This window comes from Crotalus tigris, unplaced genomic scaffold, assembly GCF_016545835.1.
Source record: "Crotalus tigris isolate CLP2741 ecotype Arizona unplaced genomic scaffold, ASM1654583v1 scf7180000019068.10715455, whole genome shotgun sequence".
Classification (NCBI taxonomy): Eukaryota; Metazoa; Chordata; class Lepidosauria; order Squamata; family Viperidae; genus Crotalus; species Crotalus tigris.
The window spans coordinates 7,502,853-7,521,873 of record NW_024097358.1 but is presented as its reverse complement, the minus strand read 5'-3'; the positions used below and the strand labels follow the sequence as shown (position 1 = coordinate 7,521,873).

Below are 19,021 nucleotides of genomic sequence, written 5' to 3'. Positions count from 1 at the left end.
ATTTATACTGGTAATGCATTCCAGTTTAGAATTTGCTATAGATAATGTAAGGGTTATTAATTTTAAATTAATCTAAATCATCTTTTCCAATTGAAAATATACAATTACTGCTACCAAAATTTTGGGCAGTTATTTCTGATGTAACATTTTTTTAGAATAGACCTATTTTCTCAATTTATTTTCTATAAAATCCAGAACTGACAGATTTCCAGATAATGCTATTGGTAGAATCTATGGAAAAAAAGATTGTGTCCCAGCAACTGAACCTGGTAAGAGAACTTCTAAAGAAAAAATAATTTGCTTTAATTAACACTCATTCTTCTCTGAGGCATTAAGATATTACACATGAGTTTCCTCTAGCTGAACTAAGAGGCTATATGTACAAGGCTATATCTTTTGCTTATTTATTGTAGATTAACAGCAATGTTCAGTGAACTTTGGGTTTCTATTGTATTTTATGCTAATAAAATATTGAGGCATACAGTACAGGTAGTCCTCAGCTTATGGCCGCAATTGGTACCAGTTTCTGTTATTAAGTTGGGCAATTACTAAGTGATTTTTCAATTTTATGGTCACTTTTTACTATCAGTTTTGTTACCCAATTTTATGTCCAATTTTATCACTACTTTTGCCATGGATGTTAAGTGAATCATTGCAGTAGTTAAGGGAATCTGGCTTCCCCCATTGACTTAGCTTCTTGGAAGCCAGAGAGAAAAATCGCAAATGATGATCACATGACTCCAGCACACTGCAAACATTGTTAAATACATGCCAGATGCCAAGCATTTAATCTATGATCACATGACTGTGGCAATGCTGCAATGTTACAAGTACAAGGACCAAGTCCTAAGTCATTTTTTTCCAGTGCTGCTGTAACTTTAAAGGATTGCTAAACAAATGGTTGTAAATGGACTACCTGTATATATTTTGGCTACAACTGATAAAATTTATTGATATGCAAACTGTTTCAAATTCAAACATTTTGAGATTCAAACAGATTATTTAAATGTTACCAGACTATTTTTCATGCTTAGAACATTTTCAGGATGCTTAAAGCAGAACTACATCACTTCCACTAAGACGGGGCAATTACAAGGTTATATTATTGCAAATTTGAAACTTACCACTAATATAATGCCATATACATGCCACATTTTATATTGACCTCAATTGATTTCCACATGTGGATGTTACTGATCAAGTGCTGCAAATTCTATTTTATTTGTTTCTTGTTTCCAAAGGTTGGAAGAATCCTAGACAAATATTTCTGGAATGGAAAACAGAATTTTACTGTAGAAGTCCAGCAATCACCTGAAGAGGAATGGGATATAACTGGAATGTTAATTGAAGAAATAAGTGGAATATCCATTCAACGAAGTGGATGCACTGTTAGTGGATCTGTACATCCCGAGGTTTCCTCAGCCCTCCCTGCACTATATGTGGTTCTATTTGCAATTGATCTTCTATCTAAGAAAAGTTTTTAAGCCATTCTTCTAAATCAGACTATGTTTGCAGCTAGAAAAGAATCATGCACAAATGTAGCAGCCTAACATATTTAAAATGAAAGTTGTAATCAGACAGCTTATTTGAAAGGAAGCTTGCCTGAGAATATCAATTTATATTAGGTATTTACTTCTTGCGTTCAATTCTCCATAACTGCATTCACACAAAACTAAATCATTTGTAGTCGAGCTTAATGGATTGTTCAAACTTAGATTAGGGCCAGTCAGAAACCATTATGGTGATAAAAATAATCACTAAACATAAGGAGGAAAAAAAACTAAGGAAAAATAAATTTGCAGGTAGTCTTCAATGTGTGACCATTTAACAAACTACGAACTGCTGAAAAAAGTGACTTATGACCGATTCTTGCACATACATTCAGACTGGATTTGCTTAATGATGATGTGATTTATTTAATGACTGCAGCAAAAAGATAAAATTGAGTAAAACATATTTAACAACTCCATTGCTTAGCAAATAGTCAGTTCCAATTATGGTTATAAGTGGAGGACTATCTGTATAGGATTTCAATATAAAATGAATGTCATTGAACATATTATTAAATCTAAACCATAAACATATTGCCACATTTTCTCATTTTAGAATATAAGACATTTCAGAAATGGATAAATCGAGTCCTTATTATGTGGGTGTAATTATCTGTATGTTACTTCTGTCACAATCTATCTTGCAGGCACCTCCTCCTCAATTCCATGTTTGGAAGTGAGGACATGCACAATTCTTACTGGCAAATATAAGAGAACTATGGATAAAATTAAAATAAACTGTAAAATAGTCCCTCCTAAAGCATAAACCACATGACTACAGAAAGCATTTTCCCCCATATATAAACATTCCTTCAGACCCAAATCAATATCACAGCCTCTAAATAAAATTACTTTCTCTTTTTTTCTTTTTAAAATAATGTTAAATTATTATGGCTTTAAGTAGTCATGTGAAAAACATTTTTCACTCTAGCATTTGTCAATAGGTCATGGAAGTATAACTATCAAGCAGCTATGTTTTTATAAGAAAGCAACTCCAGGCGGTGGCTGCATAACCAGAGAGCTTGGAGCAGGAGACTGAAGAGTTTCCAGTTTCAGCCCTGCTTCTACTATTTCTTACCCATTTTGTTTCATAATCCTATTATATTTAATATATTGTGGAAGAAAAATAAAATTTCATTTTAAAATTATCAGAAATGATTTCAGACAGGCTTTAGGAAAAATGAGACAACCTACAGAGATTCTGTAGTACTGTCCTACTGCTTCCTCGACATAGCACTTCTAACATAAAGGGAGACTGGCCAGCTACTTATTGAATATAATTGTGTTCTCTAATGTGGCTATTCTTAAGCTAATTTGTGGGCGACTCAATAAATTGCATTGTCTGGGTTTGCAAAACAAGAAATAATAAAAAAACCAGCATTCCTACATAAACTTTTAGTGCAATAATAGACCAGTCATGTACTAGTTATACTGTGATTTGAGTTTCTTGTTGGGTCCACAAGTTGAACTAAGCTTAATTTATTTAATCAAGGCTTACTTATTGGTTGAATTGTATTTTGGCTTATTATGATGCAAGAATCGACTTATATATTATAATCTGTATGTAAAATTGAATTATGCATGCAGCTTCTGCCAGAAGTTAATTATATAAAATCATAAATCTTATCAAATTCCAGCAAAATTAGCTTAAGAATCAGCACTAATTTATAGACTAAACTAGGTCCAAATCTATGTTCCCTCTCAGGTGTATGTGTGCATCTACATATGCATGCATATGCTTACTATTCATCACCACATACATTAAAAAGTCTTCACAAATTTTTTTGTTACCCAAGATAGTAAAAATAAATTTAAATTCCATTAAACTAGAGGCTCACAATTCAGAGTCCTGCACAAGCTCACGGTTTCAGGTTCACTGTAGCAGCCAGGCTCATTAATGGAAGACCTTTCCCTTGAGATCGCTAGCAGGCCATCTTTTCCCCAGCTGATCTGCTCCAGAAAAGGCCAAGTGAAGGACAGCAGGATGTACAGGAAAAAGCACTTCCCTCCTCATGCCATAAAGGTTGGATTCATTTTCCTCTTACCTCCAAAAAAAAGGTTTATAATAATATCTGTTATGCTTTGGGCAGCACAATGTCCATTAATTTCATAAAAAAATCACTTTTAAATTGAAAAATAAAATTTAAATAAGTTCAGAATACATCTAGAGAAGAATGAGGGGAGGAATGCAAGTGAGGAAGCTATTTGAATGATTTTCAGGGTTTTTCTTCCTTTTTAATTTTTCTTTTGTTTGCAATATCAAATATAAAAAAAAGTTTAAATGCTTATAGAATACTGTTTGCAATTATTAATTATCAGTGACTAGCAAATTTAAATTAAAATCTGTAAGCATATGTATTCAGTTCCAGTTTGATGTAGAGATTAAGAGACCAGGCTAGAAATTAAGAGACTGTGAATTTTAGTCTCACTTTAGGCATGAAATGACTCCTTTGGGGTAGTCACTTTCTCTCAGCCCTAAGAAGAAGGCACATCAACAGGTCATGCAGGTCAGAAAAAGAATGTGAGGGGGCAGCAGCACAGGTCAGAACACTGAGTGAATGGTACAGGCTTTCCTTCCTCCCCCTTCTAGCAGGTGGTTGAGTGGCAGCTGATGGGTGGGAGAGGGAGCAATGGATTGCAGGACTAGCTGGAAAACATTGAAAATGAAGATTAAGCAACTGCAGCAGCAGCTCAGTAGTAGCCAGTACCACTGAAGCAGCTGCAAATTTTCCAAATTTCATTCCCTCAAAAATAAGTCCCAGATTTTCGACACTGTCTGTAAATTAGTCCATTTGAGATACCTTGCTTCAAAAACTGTTGCAGTATAATGCAGTGTTTCATCCATTTAAAGGTCAGGGCAACAAGATTCTTAATTTTAATGATCACATAAGAATTAAGGGATATGCACGCCCCCAAAAATTATGATATTATTTTTATTAACTTTTTAGTACAAATAATAGTTATTATAGTTTTGGTCTAATAAAATTTTATATATAATCCATTGATATTTTTCTGAGTTTTATTATTTTTTTCAATGAAATGTTTTAAAATATTGACAAATAGGTTTTGCAGAGATTACAGGTCACAAAGAAAAACAGTATAGTATGCAAGAAACAACCTTGAAGAAACAAGGTTAATGGAATCTATCTCAAACATTACAGCATGAGGGTGGTTTGTTCTCCAAGCTCGTTGCTTGGTTTCTGAACATTTCATTACTAGGCTAGGTAACATCTTCAGCTGAGTTTAGGGGATGTCATTGTCAGTGTTCTGTTTATAAGGGCTTCAAATATATGAGGATGTTGTGATGGGTCAAGTGTCAGTGAATGTTGTCATGGGTCTTGAGATGGGGAGTTTACATCAGGCCAGGGTCATTGGGAGGTGACCTACTGGTCATCCCCTAAACTCAGCTGAAGATGTTATCTAGCCTGGCACCGAAATGTTTGGAAACCAACCCACAAGCTCAGAGAACAAATCTTCATCCTCATCCTACACCAGTGGTTCTCAACCTGTGGGTCGGGACTCCATTTGGGGTCGAATGGCCATTTTATAGGGGTCGCCAAACAACGCAGTCTATCATTTCCCCCCCCCCCTTTTCCTTAGCTGTGCTACTCCCTTTTATTCTATTGGCTTTTGAAAGCCAATAAAATAGACTCTCTTGAATAGAGTCTAATTCTATTGGCTTTTAAAAGCCAATAGGAATTGTCCAGGCTGTCTCTGCCCTGCTGAGCCCGCCAAAAGTCCCATTCTGCAAACGGTGCTGCACCAGTTGAGTAGTCCTCGACTTACGACCGGTTGGGGGTCACAGCATTAAAAAGGTTGAGAACCACTGTCCTACACCCTGAGCTACAGATATTCACTACTATTGCATTACAGCATATCTTTGGCATTTTTTTAAAATCAAGTGAATCTATAAAGCCCTTAATTTACTAAAATTATTTTAAGAATTGTAGAATTATATAGTTAAAATCAGCTAGCAATTCAAAAAAGTAGTGCAAGATCGGAAGACATGTAGAGACCCGGCACATGAAAAGCAGCATAATCGTGAATCAATAAAGCTTCAATTCTACTTGCAGTTACTTGGCTTAGAATGCCCTCCTCCCCAGATCCAGATAAAATGTATCTTATTTTGACACAAAAATAAGAGTATCCCCAAAAGCGTTTGAAAGGTTGCAATAAGCCTAATGGCGATGTTGCATTGGGGACTTTTAAGCATTTTCCATAAGGCAGCGTTTCTCAACATTGGCAACTTTAAAGTTGTGTGGACTTCAACTCCGAAGTTGGAAGTCCGTAGGTCTTAGATCTAGGGGCCAAGGCATCAGGCTAGAAAGAGACTGGGCTTGCGTGATTTTGTGCCACCTTTTCCGCAGTATCTCTCAGCCTGTCACTCTTTCTCACCTCGCAAGGTTATTGTTGTGGGGAAAAGAGGAGGAAGGAATATTAGAAATGTTCGCCGCCTTGAACTACTTATAAGGCGTGATAAAAAAACAACTAAAATAAAAATCTTCAAGTTGCCAAGATTGAGAAGAGCTGCTAATAAGGAGACCTCCCAAGGAAAGGGCTATCGTCGACTTCGGCCCCCAATTCACAGTCGGCGGCCCAGGGTGAATCCCCACCCACTTCGCAACCGGAGCGAAAGGGCGGAAAGATCCGTCTCCCCCCCCCCCCTTTCTACAACGGATCTCCTTCCTTAGGCTGCTGAGAAGACAAATCCATCCGCGTTCTTTCTTCGACCCGCCCCTCGGCGATCGGCTGGTCGAACTTGCTCTTGCTTTCCCGTCGTGCCCTGCGCTGTGCCCCGCGATTGTTGCTCTGTCACGGTCGCCGCCGGTGCGTGGAAGACGGAGCCATGAAGCAGGAAGGCGGGTCGAGACGCCGCGCTGGATCCGAAAAGGCCAAGCTCCCTCCCGCCGAACCCCCTCAACCGCCCCCTCAGGCCGCCGATGTGGAGATGCAGGAGGAGGCGCCTCCGGCCGAAACTGCTTCCGCAGAGAAATCGCAGCGCGAGCTCGATGCCGTCACTCTCGAAGGTGGGGGGGGGGGCAGTAGCATCATACGCGAGTTGAGGGCTAAGGTAGAGCGGCAGCGGCCAGAGAAGTGGGAAGGGGAGGGGCCTAGAACGTTCTCCGTTCCCGTTCCCATCGTAGTTAGGGCGTAGTGCTGGTGGGGTGCTGCCGAAAGTTGCAGGGGCTCCAGTTAGTCAGTTTTGAGGGCGGAATTGCGATTTGGAAAGCGGGGTGAACAGATTGGGATTGTTTCTTGAGAAAAGACGAAAATTACAGAGGTCTTTAAAGCTACTAAAGCGCTTAGAGAAGGGAGCCTAATTTAGGGAGGATGTGATGTACTGATAGTGTAAGCTATAATTCTTCATAGTTTGTTTAATACACTACAATTGCTTGCGGTGGCATTACCGCAGGGGTCTTCAAACTTGGCCCTTTTATGACTTGTAGACTTCAACTCCCAGAATTCCTCAGCCAGCGTGCCTGGCTGAGGAATTCTGGGAGTTGAAGTCCACAAGTCATAAAAGGGCCAAGTTTGAAGACCCCTGCATTACTGCTTTTAGCCCCTGTCAGCCATAGACAGAGACTTCCTTCCTTGATTTGAAAGCTAGTGACATTGGGTTTTTCTAGGGCTACCAGATCTGGCCTTTGAAAATCTGCATGTTGTTTTCTTGCATGGCTTACATTTGTTTAAATATTGGGAGCTTTACAGAGGAAAAACATAAAAATACAATCCAATTAGAAGATGTCTTGCTCAAAATTCTGACTTCTCATAAGTTTGTGTTGGCAAAGAAACAGATTTGGATAACAAAGTATTACAGTATAATTTATTATGTAGTAAGGTTGTTGTGGTTGAAAAACACTGGTCTAAAATAACCTGGCATAGCCCAGCTTGGATATATTTTCTATAGATTTTTTTTAAAAGGTTGTGGTATATGGCCAGCTTAGTAACATAGTATATTTTAATAGAGATGACTCTCTTATTGAAATAGTAAAGCTTAGTAGATGGTTCACAAAGTGGAATCTTAAAAAAAATAGAAACATAGAATAAAATCAAAATAAGCTAAAAGTGATAAAAATGCAAGAAGCACGAGCAATTGTATCTCTTTAAAAAAATAATAATGCTTAAAATTTTGTAAAAGTGGAAAATATTTTAATTTGATGCCAGAATATCAGAATATTTGTATTAGGTAAATCTCTATGGAAAAACATCCTCCAACCAAGGTCCAAAATTTGTTTCCTATCAAATTAATCTGTAACAGTGCCAGCATTCAGTTTTCATCATCCACAGATAACACATGGAGCTCCCACCACTTCAAAATAATGTTGACTTTTGCCCGTTTGTATTTCATTATTTTTCCTTTAGCAACTAAGGTAAAGTGTTCAGATTAAGCTGTAGCAATACATTGATTGAAATGGCAGTGTGAAGTCTTAGAGCAGGCTGGTTGGGAAGTTTTGGCAGGCCACACATCTTAAAAGTTGCTGAGATTGAAACACACTGGCTTAGAAGATACTGAAATCTGCATTATAACTCAGAAGCCATCATGGCTTAATTCACAGTCACTGCAAATATTTTTTTCATATTATAAGTAGATTTGATAGTTAAGAATTTGAGTAAGTTTGCTATTAGTTTAAAATAGCACCAGAATTATAGCTTAGAAACCCAAAAGTACATGATAAAACAGTAGAACAGTGTCATGTGTTTTTGTTATATGAATATTAAGTTGCTCCAATCAGTAGTGGGCATTTCCTGCCGCACTATAATGTCATCTTTATTGAGCTAACTTTGTTTATTATTCATTGCAGACATCAAAGAACATGTGAAGCAACTTGAGAAAGCTGTGTTAGGGAAGGAACCCCGTTATGTCCTACGTGCCCTCAGAGCTTTGCCCTCCACTTCCCGTCGCCTCAACCCCAATGTGCTCCAAAAAGCCATCAGTGGTTTTTTCACATCTAACAATGCTGTGCGGGACTTCCTCATCAGCTTCCTGGAGGAGGCAAGTTCCGAGGAGGCTGAGGTGGGAGATAAGCTGGGTATTCCCACTGAATTTTAGGAGGATTGCCATGTATTATCTCTGATTGTCAGGCCCAAAGAACCAAGGGCAACATGCAAAGTTACTTAGTTCCATTACTGTTGTTCACCAACAAACAATATCTTATCAAACTTAAACAACTACCTGTAATAGCTAATACTCTCTGAAATCCAAAGGAGGGTCCCATTTCATTCTCTTCCTGCCCGTCAGACATTTCAAACTCTGCTTTCTCTTTGTCATTTGGAAAAGAGCAGCCCCTCCCTCCTGGTACTCCGGATTACATTCTACCATACCGATATATTTAAGGATAATTTAAATGTTGAATTATGGACATGGGAAAGATGATCTTAAGCCATTGGTAAATTGGCTTTTATGAAAAAGGGAGGAAACTCTCTATTTATCTCTCTTCCCCCCCCCCTCTCTCTTTTTTTTTCTTATCACTCTATAGCCTATGGACACAGAAGTGGACCTACAGTTCCGTCCCCGCACAGGGAAGGCAGCTTCTGCTCCTCTTTTGCCAGAAGTAGAAGCATATCTCCAATTACTCCTGGTCATCTATTTGATGAATAGCAAACGCTACCAAGAGGTACTAGACTGACATTCCATATGTATTGTTTCCTAATTGAAAGCAAAGACTTGCCAGAAATTACACACCGATTTAGAGGATGGAAGAAAGAGCAGGGAAATAAGGAAAATTAGGTGTTATCTAATACTTTCCACACATATCCAGCTAATGGTTATATACAGGAGAGTGTACAACTGTAAGTGAATGTATTAGCAAGGGACATTACTAATGTATCAATTAAGGGACATTGCATCTTTTGAAGATTTCAGTCTATAAATTTGGGGTCAGATTTATAATCAGATAACTAGTGATAATTCTTCATTCAATATGCAAACTTTTTCCCCAAAGTTGATACTTATTTAAAATTTATATTTCCTATAATTATTACATACATTTCATTTATGCATAGCCAAAACACCAAGCCATATTGAACACACTGGGTACCATAATTTAATATTCTACAAACTGGATTTTTTACAACAGCAGGGATTAGAAATTCAAAATGGATGTGAGTGAATTTTGCTTGCATATATGCATAGAATTCTCATATCCAAATGAATAATTATTGATTTTTTTAATAAAATGACTTATGAAAGATTTTTAAAATAATCTCAGGTACTTTTTGCATACTTGATAGGAAGTGTAAGAGTTGATCCGTACTTAATGATATTATGCAAAATCTCCTTTGCAGCCTTACATGTTTTTCATATTGTCTCTTTTCTTTCCTTCAGGCCCAGAAAGTTTCAGATGATTTGATGCAAAAAATAAGTCCTCAAAATCGGCGTGCCCTTGATCTAGTGGTGGCCAAGTGTTACTATTACCATGCTCGTATCTATGAGTTCTTGAATAAGTTGGATGTGGTCAGGAGGTAAAATTGAAAGCATCTGGGTGTTACCATCATCTCCCCCCTCCCACTCCTTTGCACTTTCCTGGTAACAGAGTCTCTCTCCATTTCTTTTCCTTTTGAAGTTTCCTTCATGCTCGTTTAAGGACTGCAACACTCCGGCATGATGCAGATGGACAGGCTACTCTGCTAAATTTGCTGCTCAGGAACTACCTTCATTATGACCTTTATGATCAGGCAGAAAAGTTGGTCTCCAAATCAGTATTCCCTGAGCAGGCAAACAATAACGAATGGGCCAGGTACCTCTACTACACTGGTAAGAAGAAACAGCCAATCATTTTTATATAAAATACAATACTCTGTTTGATTATAGTTTGCAGGGGTGTACTTATTTACTGTTTTTGACCATGAAAGCAAATCAGAATGACTTAAGTTTATTAATTTATCATTAGGAAAAGCAAAATAAATTGTGTAAACTAAGATATTCCATAGAATATAGAATATATATTCTATATTGAAAAATAGAATACTCTCCTTCATAATCCATATATGCTCACGCTTATTTTTTTTAATATAAGAATTAGAAACATTTAAAAAGCTATAATTCTTATGATGTTGAATAGTTTACAAGTGCCATACTGTTCTGCTATTGACAGACATCCATATTTCTTTTGGATTTATTTAAAGCAATATTGGGCTTAACAGTACTATAACTGGGAAGGGAACAATGATTTTGGGGTATATCTTTTCCAATTTCTTTAAATTTCGTGAAACCTAAGAAACCTAAGAATTTATGTTTCCTCAATAGTTTCTCCGGACTAATTACTGTAATGATGTCTTTTAAATTAATATATTTTAATTTAACACATTCCATTATAAGAAACTGTTTTCCAAGAAGGTAATTTGCCTCAAATTTAATGATAAAAATAAAAAGCAACAAAGAAAAAATAAAAATTCTAATGTAAATATTTATGCGAGGTGTCTGCTATGTAGGATTATACAGAGGCCATTGTCTATTCTTCTGAAAAAGGCAGTTCAGAAATTGATTTGTTGGATTGAAATCTTCTGTATTCCAGTGAATACATAGGAGAGCTTTTTGATCTTTATTAATTGCATAAATAGCATGAGCTGAGATAAATTGTAATCCAATACATTTTTGGGCTGGGAAAGACTGGTTTATATGTAAAAGATAGTATGAAAATCAAACTGATATTAAACAAGAATATGAGAAAATATATTCCAAACTTCTCTTTGGCACAGCTATAGGAAGCCTTTGACACTGTGTTAGGATAAGACAGTCTTGAGCCCTGGATTATTAAGGCCTTTTCTCTGGCTTCTGAAAACTTTCAGACAACCATGGCTAGAAAATTGGTGGCATGATTCCTTGCTATGTTGCAATGGAAAATATAGATAAATTGTATTGTATATCCTAAAATAAAATATCATCCTATATACTATAGTCAGAGTCACTTTAAAACATTAAAAGCAACTACCTCTAGAGCAGCGGTTCTCAACCTGTGGGTCGCAACCCTTTTGGGGGTCAAACGACGCTTTCATAGGGGTCGCCTAAGACCATCAGAAAACAAATATTTCCGATGGTCTTAGAAACTGAGACACCGCTCCTCTATCCTGCCACTACCGCCCTCCTCCTCTGCCACCGGCTCCTCCGCCTCCAGGACGCCCTTCTCCGACAGCGCCTGCTGCTGGGCTGCTCCGCCGCTGTTGCTGTTGCCGGCTGAGCTGAGCTGCAGCGCCAAGCCGGTCTCCATGCCTCCTGGTTGCCAAGCCGTGCTCCGTCCTGGCCGCCCTCTGTGCCGTGTGGGAGCCTCCCCCATGCTGCCCAGCCAGCCTCCCTCACCGTCGGAGGCCGCCTTGGCCCTCTGGCACCTGGTGTGGCCATGGGGCTACCGGGCAGGAGCAGCTCCTTCCCAGCTCACCAGGTTCTGGGCCTCGGAAGCAGCCAGGGAGCAGGGAAGAGGGCGAGGCGGCAATGCCCGCATGTGCGTCGGAGGCCAGCTGGCCGGGCCAGGAGGGGAGAAGCGGCGCCTTCCGAGCGGGAGCTGGCACTCCGGCCGTGCCCCTCTTGCGTGCGATGGGCTGCGCAGCGTGGAAAGGGGCCCCCGCGACCCCACCGCTGCGATGGCGCTCAGGCTGGAGGGGCGGGCAGGTCCCAGGGAGCAGCTGGGAGAGGGCAAGAGGTGCCGGGATGAGGATGGGAGGCTCCAGGTTGGCGGGTGTGAGAGGGCAGCCGGCGGCTCCAAGGCATGCGGATCCTTCACGCAGCTTCCAAGGCCCCGCATGTGCCGCCGCTTGGCTCTCCACCAGGCTCTCTGCCAGAGCCTCCTCCCTGGGCAATTGTGCGGAGCTGCTTGTGCGTCCTTGGCAGCAGCTCCCCCCTTCAATCTCTTTCTCCATCTCCTTCCTTTCCCTTTCAACCTTCCTTCCATCCATCTCCAACTCCATCCCTTCCCCTTCAATCTCCCTCTCCTTCCTTCCTTCCTTCCTTCCCTCCCTCCCTCCTTCCTTCCTTCCCCCTTCAATCTCCTTCCTTCTTCATCTCCTTCGTTTCCCCTTCAATCTTCCTTCCATCTCCATCTCCATCCCTTGGCGACTGTGAGAGGGCGGCCGGTGGCTCTGAGGCGCGCGGATCCTTCGCGCAGCTTCCGAGGCTCCGGATGTGCCGCCACTTGGCTCTCTGCCAGAGCCTCCTCCCCCTCCCCGGACAATTGTGCAGAGCTGCTTGTGCATCCTTGGCAGCGCCTCCCCCTTCAATCTCTCTCTCCTTCCTTCCTTCCCCCCTTCAATCTCCTTCCTTTTCCCTTCAATCTTCCTTCCTTCCATCTCCATCTCCATCCCGTCCCCTTCAATCTCTCTCTCCTTCCTTCCTTCCCCCTTCAATATCCTTCCTTGTCCATCTCCTTCCTTTCCCCTTCAATCTTTCTTCCTTCCATCTCCATCCCTTCCCCTTCAATCTTTCTCTCCTTCCTTCCTTCCTTCCTTCCTTCCTTCCTTCCTTCCTTCCTTCCTCCTTCAATCTCCTTCCTTTGCCCTTCAATCTCCTTCCTTCTCCATGTCCTTCCTTTCCCCTTCAATCTTCCTTCTTTCCTTCCATCTCCATCCCTTTCAATCTCTCTCTCCTTCCTTCCTTCCTTCCTTCCTTCCTTCCCCCTTCAATTTTTCTCCTTCCTTCCTTCCTCCTTCAATCTCCTTCCTTCTCCATGTCCTTCCTTTCCCCTTCAATCTTCCTTCCTTCCTTCCTTCCATCTCCATCCCTTTCAATCTCTCTCTCCTTCCTTCCTTCCTTCCTTCCCCCTTCAATCTCCTTCCTTTCCCCTTCAATCTCCTTCCTTTCCCCTCCAATCTTCCTTCTTTCCTTCCTCTTCCCTCCCTTCCAATATTTTTGAGCAAGGAAGAGAAAGCTTCTCCAGCGAGCATTGCTATATTGTTTTTTTGATTAATCACAATGCTTTACTTATGTTCAATTTGTAACAATGAAAATACACCCTGCATATCAGATATTTACATTATGATTCATAACAGTAGCAAAATTACAGTTATGAAGTAGCAACGAAAATAATTTTATGGTTAGGAGTCACCACAACATGAGGAACTGTATTAAAGGGTCGCGGCATTACGAAGGTTGAGAACCACTGCTCTAAAGATTGTAAACTAATGAATCTGGATGGATGAATGTTTTTTCAATAGCCACAATTTCACTTTTTCTTTTGTAAATTTGTTTCTACATCAGGTTATACAGTAATTTTTTTAAGTAAAACATTTCTATAAAAACTCAACTACATTTTTAGGATGTGCATGTATATGTTTAGGCACATGTATTTATCAAAATATACCATCACAAAATTAAGAGAGATGCAGTTATTGAGGTGGATAATAATCACAGTGCCTGTTTATTTGCTTCAATCTTTACCAGGAATAGATAATAGAAGGATTTCTTTGTGTTAAAATGTCCCTTAGAATTATTAAAGCAAAGCCGCCATTTGATTGAATATTTCTATTTCTAGTTTAGTAATATAGTACAAATTCATATCACAAAGGGAAGGGGGAAATCTTAACATCTCAAGGTAGCCTTATTGTGAACATTTGCACTAATCTTTCTTAGCACTAGTTTCTTTCCTTTCTAGGACGTATCAAAGCCATCCAACTGGAATATTCTGAAGCTCGGAGAACCATGACAAATGCGCTGCGGAAAGCACCACAGCATACAGCTGTTGGCTTCAAACAGACAGTGAGAGTTGATTCCTCTAGAGGGTGCTGTGGGCTGGGGATGCTTGCATTCTGTGGCTACTAACTGAACAATTGCTTTATTATTGTACCCCCAATTTAGGTTCATAAGTTGCTGATTGTGGTGGAATTGCTACTAGGTGAGATTCCAGATAGACTGCAGTTTCGGCAGCCATCTCTGAAAAGATCTCTCATGCCCTACTTCCTTTTGACACAGGGTAAGTATTATCATTGAGGGTCATACCTAACAGTCCTTTGAAAAGATGTTAAGGCTTTTGGCTTTTAGGGAATACATTCCCAAAAAAATTGGAGTGCAAGCAGAAAAATATAAAATTCTTAAGTCCCTGGTGGAAGAGTTCACAGCAACTATAAGTAAGCTTGCTCAGATACTTTAGGAACCACAGAAATTCAAACTAAATGGCCAGTAGCCACTATTGGTATTAGTAGCACATTTCCACAGACTAATGTATTGACAGTACCAATTTCTGGAATTTAAGATTACTTATTTCTAATTGTTATTGGCAATAGGAGACCAGTGGACTGTAATAGAGTCCAAAAGAGAGGAAGCCTTGTTCCAACTGCTGTAAGTGATTCTACCCACATTATATGGAAAAATGATGAAATATATGAGGTATTGATTGAACATACACTCCCCTTTACTATGATAGTGGCTAAAAGTTGCCCAGGCGTGTCAAAGAAACTGCAGTTTTTAAAACAATGTCATGATTATGTCTGCTACAATCAAATGTATGTGATTATTCCCTCAAAGTTTCTCATAGTTATAACTATTCATTATATTATGTGTATGCAGTGTGTGAACTTGGGATAACTAGTCAGGTATTAAATCACAATTTAAAAGAATCTCGAGAACAAATGTAGACTTGATTCCATTCAATGAATATTGTGTTTTGTGAACTTGCTTCCAATGTATAGCAAAGCCTCGACATAGGTTTACATTAAATCTAAAGCATCATCAAGCAAGGGCACATATTAGAGTACTGAAATCAGAATACTGAGGCTTCACTACTCATCCAGGTTCATAAATCCTTCACGTATTTCATACAGCTCTTCAGTTTAATTCTCTCTTGCATCCTTTTGACAGCTGTTCGAACAGGAAATCTGGCCAAGTTCAACCAAGTTCTTGATCAGTTTGGTGATAAGTTCCAAACAGATGGAACATACACCCTCATCATCCGGCTAAGACACAATGTGATTAAAACAGGTAAGAGACCTATTACCGTATTTTCTGGTGTGTAAGACAACTTTCTAAACCATGCAAATCTTCTCCAAAGTCGGGGGTTGTCTTATACACCAAGTCGTCTTATACGCCGGAAAATACCATATTTTCCAGCGTATAAGACGACTTTCTAACCATGCAAATCTTCTTCAAAGTTGGGGGTCGTCTTATACGCCGAGTCGTCTTATACACCGGAAAATACGGTAATTCCTTGTTATTTTCCTTCTGGTGATAACATGGACTTTAAAATTCTATCTAAGAAATCTGTTTTTCTACTTGCTAATGACATGATCTTCTCATTTTTCTTTCTATTTTTTTGAAGAGGACCTCAAGATTGAACGAATTCTTGCTTTTATGAATAAGTAGAAAGAAAAATCACAATTAATTTTCTTCGCTCTTCTTTTTTGACCTTTGTGCACTTATCCCTGATTTTCTTTTACCTCTTAATGCAGGTGTTCGCATGATCAGCCTTTCATATTCACGCATCTCTTTAGCTGATATAGCTCAGAAGTTGCAATTGGATAGCCCAGAAGATGCTGAATTCATTGTTGCTAAGGTGAGGGACTATACCATTTATAATCTTCCAGACCTCCTGAGCAATTGGGTTGTACTTAAAGCCATTAGGTGCCAATCTTGGTGGTAAGAGAAATTTACTTTGGATCTTAATTATTTGAAAAATTCTAAAACAAATGTTCAAAATCCACTGCTGATTGCTTTAACTTAGTTTTTTAATACTTGGCATCACATTATGTTTTTGGCATTAATACTATGGAACTGAATAATATTCCTTCCTTTCCATTAGCAGACAAGATAAACCTTATTTTCCCAAACAAGCTGTGAAAGCTTTCTCTGAGGTCCATTGTTGTGCCTTGATTTCCAGGCTATTCGGGATGGTGTGATTGAAGCTAGCATTAACCATGAAAAAGGATATGTCCAGTCAAAGGAGATGACTGACATTTATTCCACCCGGGAGCCCCAACTTGCTTTCCACCAACGTATTTCCTTCTGCCTCGACATTCACAATATGTCTGTCAAGGTAAGGCAAGGATGGTCAATGTTTAAGGACATACTTCAGCCTCCTAGTCATCCAATGATGTGACATTACCTAAAAGAGAAGCATACATTTTTCTTACACACTTTGGGGGTGGATTTTTGGAGCATCGGGGAAGGCAGCCTCTCAGAAGCAGATTGCCCCCCACGCCTCAAAGAAATAAAAAAAAACCCACAAAGCTTAAGATTTTGTTGCAAATGCCAGTGTAGGGCTGCCTGCAAGCTGTATAAGGTAAAATATCAAATGTGCATCAGAACTCCACAGAAGGACTTTTCAGTTAATATCATCAGTAGTTTTCTCTATAATCAAACATCAATGCTTAAGGTGCTTTAAAGTCTCTAAAGGCCTATGTAAGTATTAAGGAATTTTTTTAGATGTGGAGAAGGCAGGGAACTCTCCAATTTTGGGGAAAAATTAAGAATTCAGTTCCTGTCACTAAAGATAAAGTGAGGAAATACATGTAGGATTTGACCAGTTTCAAGTGGAAGAGCTAGTACATGTCTCTTTTGAATTGTTCTTTTGTCCCTTTGCCTCTGCCTCTGCCATTGAGGAATATATGGGATCTTTCTGTGAGCTTTCTTTTTGAAATTTACCTTTAACTTACTGGTGTTTGCTCTTTTTCTTTTCTCCCATTTTTAGGCTATGAGATTCCCCCCCAAATCTTATAACAAGGATTTGGAGTCTGCAGAGGTAAGGTTTCCTGTCAGTCACACAGAAAGCTCCTTAGCTGGGGCATTGTTTTGCATAAGATTAGGACTGGCAGTCTTAATGAACTAGATTAGTGGTTCTCAACCTGAGGGTCGGGACCCCATTTGGGGTCGAATGACCATTTCATGGGGGTCGCCAAACAACGCAGTCCGCCATTTTTTTTTCCCCCTTTTCCTTAGCTATGCTACTCCCTTTTATTCTATTGGCTTTTGAAAGCCAATAGAATAGACTCTCTTGAATAGAGTCTAATTCTATTGGCTTTCAAAAGCCAATAGGAATTGTCCAGGCTGTCTCTGCCCTGCTGAGCCCGCCAAAAGTCCCATTCTGCAAACGGTGCTGCACCAGTTGAGTAGTCCTCGACTTACGACTAGTTGGGGGTCACGGCATTACAAAGGTTGAGAACCACTGAACTAGATCCTATTGATCTTGTGTAATGGCATTAGATTGTTAAACATTAAATTGCTGAAACTATGTAAGATTTAAATACAGAATGGTTTGTCGTAATCTCTTAAACTTGAGCTGTGAGATTTCAAACTTTTTTTAAATTAATGTTTAATTTTTATATCATCTGGAGCAGTATTTTTCATCTTGATCATTTTAAGATATGTGGACTTCAATTCCCAAAATTTCCCAGCCTGCATGGCTGGCTGGCGAATTTTGGGAGTTGAAGTCCACACATCCTTAATTGGCCAAGATTGAGAAACACTTATCTAACGGTATCTCGAGTACTTGTTATTGTCTCTTGTCTATTTCTTTGCAAAATAACAAAAATGTTAATGGAGCAAAGTTACTTAATTTATATAACTAGACAAAACTTGACACATTTAAGTCCTTCAGTTTACCAGCTGCCCTCCAACTTTCAGAAAACTGAATATGCATATTAGGAATGTAATGAATACCAAAATACATATATCAGCCAATTCAGGTCAAATATCTCAGAAATATTTAAAATGCAATTCTCTCTCTGCAATATGTCAGCTATATGAGCAACTTTAAAACATGTGAAATAATAGTATATTTTAATGAGCCTTGTTGAAAGCAGCATAACTTGTATATAATTTGCATTGAAACTCAGTTTTGCTGTGTAGCACATAAATGACACTAAATCATACAGTAACCTTTGTTTCGCAGGAGCGGCGTGAGCGTGAGCAGCAGGATCTAGAATTTGCTAAGGAAATGGCAGAGGATGATGATGACGGTTTCCCTTGATGCTCTGTAGGGATGCAATATTTGTTTGCAACGTTTTTTGGGTTTTGTTTTGTTTTCCAGTGCAAAACTTTTATCATCTGAAAACCAGAACTTCCCTTCTTTCCATATTCTGCATGTTGGGGGCGGTACAAAAAAAAAATCCTCTAGCTGCTGCAGGAAGAAGACACGGCCCCAAATTAAAAGTTGGTCCTTGCTTCTGAACTAAAGATCACTATGGTTTTCATTCATAAATATTTCCTATAACGGGCCAGATTAATCCAGTGTTGTCTTTACTGGAGTTCTACTCCAGCTGACAAAATAATTTCAGTGACAGATCTTGTTAAGTTTTGTTTAGGACTTTTAAATAAAAGTTTGAGGAAAATAAAATGCCTCTTAAATGGAACTCACATTTATTCAGATGTAATAATGGAGTCACTGGAAATATAGGAATTCAAACTCTTATTTTTTCTCTGATTGATATTGGTATGCTTAAAAATAACAATCTATTTGATAAGAAATCGTAAATGTTACAGGCAGAAGAATAGAGCCTGAGCAGCAATTAGTGAAAAAAAAAATGTTTTAAAAATAAAAAATACAGAAATTAGA

General features: G+C 39.1%; 2 protein-coding genes across 3 annotated transcripts in view; both read left to right on the top strand.

Annotated features, from left to right (window-relative positions):
- GSDMA (gasdermin A) overlaps positions 1-4,555 on the top strand; it is a 32,240-nt gene extending 27,685 nt beyond the window's left edge. For both annotated transcript variants that reach the window (XM_039358965.1, XM_039358964.1), the window contains exons 11-12: positions 196-269; positions 1,242-4,555. In XM_039358965.1, coding sequence (XP_039214899.1) covers positions 196-269; positions 1,242-1,484 — 317 coding nt within the window. In that variant the 3' untranslated portion in view covers positions 1,485-4,555. The remainder of the gene's footprint in view (positions 1-195; positions 270-1,241) is intronic.
- A 1,736-nt stretch (positions 4,556-6,291) lies between these two features.
- On the top strand, positions 6,292-19,021 carry PSMD3 (proteasome 26S subunit, non-ATPase 3). Its single transcript, XM_039359090.1, has 12 exons — positions 6,292-6,577; positions 8,354-8,544; positions 9,029-9,166; positions 9,877-10,013; positions 10,115-10,305; positions 14,132-14,235; positions 14,335-14,449; positions 15,334-15,453; positions 15,921-16,024; positions 16,349-16,504; positions 17,159-17,209; positions 18,359-19,021. Exons 1-12 carry the CDS (start codon positions 6,397-6,399, stop codon positions 18,434-18,436), a joined length of 1,566 nt encoding a protein of 521 aa, XP_039215024.1. The 5' UTR covers positions 6,292-6,396; the 3' UTR covers positions 18,437-19,021.

What these genes read in the sequence shown, in the direction of transcription:
- PSMD3 (XM_039359090.1), top strand. Translation starts at nt 6,397, where the DNA reads ATGAAGCAGGAAGGCGGGTCGAGACGCCGCGCTGGATCCGAAAAGGCC. An exon ending in AAGTTGGATGTGGTCAGGAG is followed by an intron (nt 10,014 to 10,114) that starts GTAAAATTGAAA and finishes TTCCTTTTGAAG; the next exon opens with TTTCCTTCATGCTCGTTTAA. An exon ending in ACACAATGTGATTAAAACAG is followed by an intron (nt 15,454 to 15,920) that starts GTAAGAGACCTA and finishes CTCTTAATGCAG; the next exon opens with GTGTTCGCATGATCAGCCTT.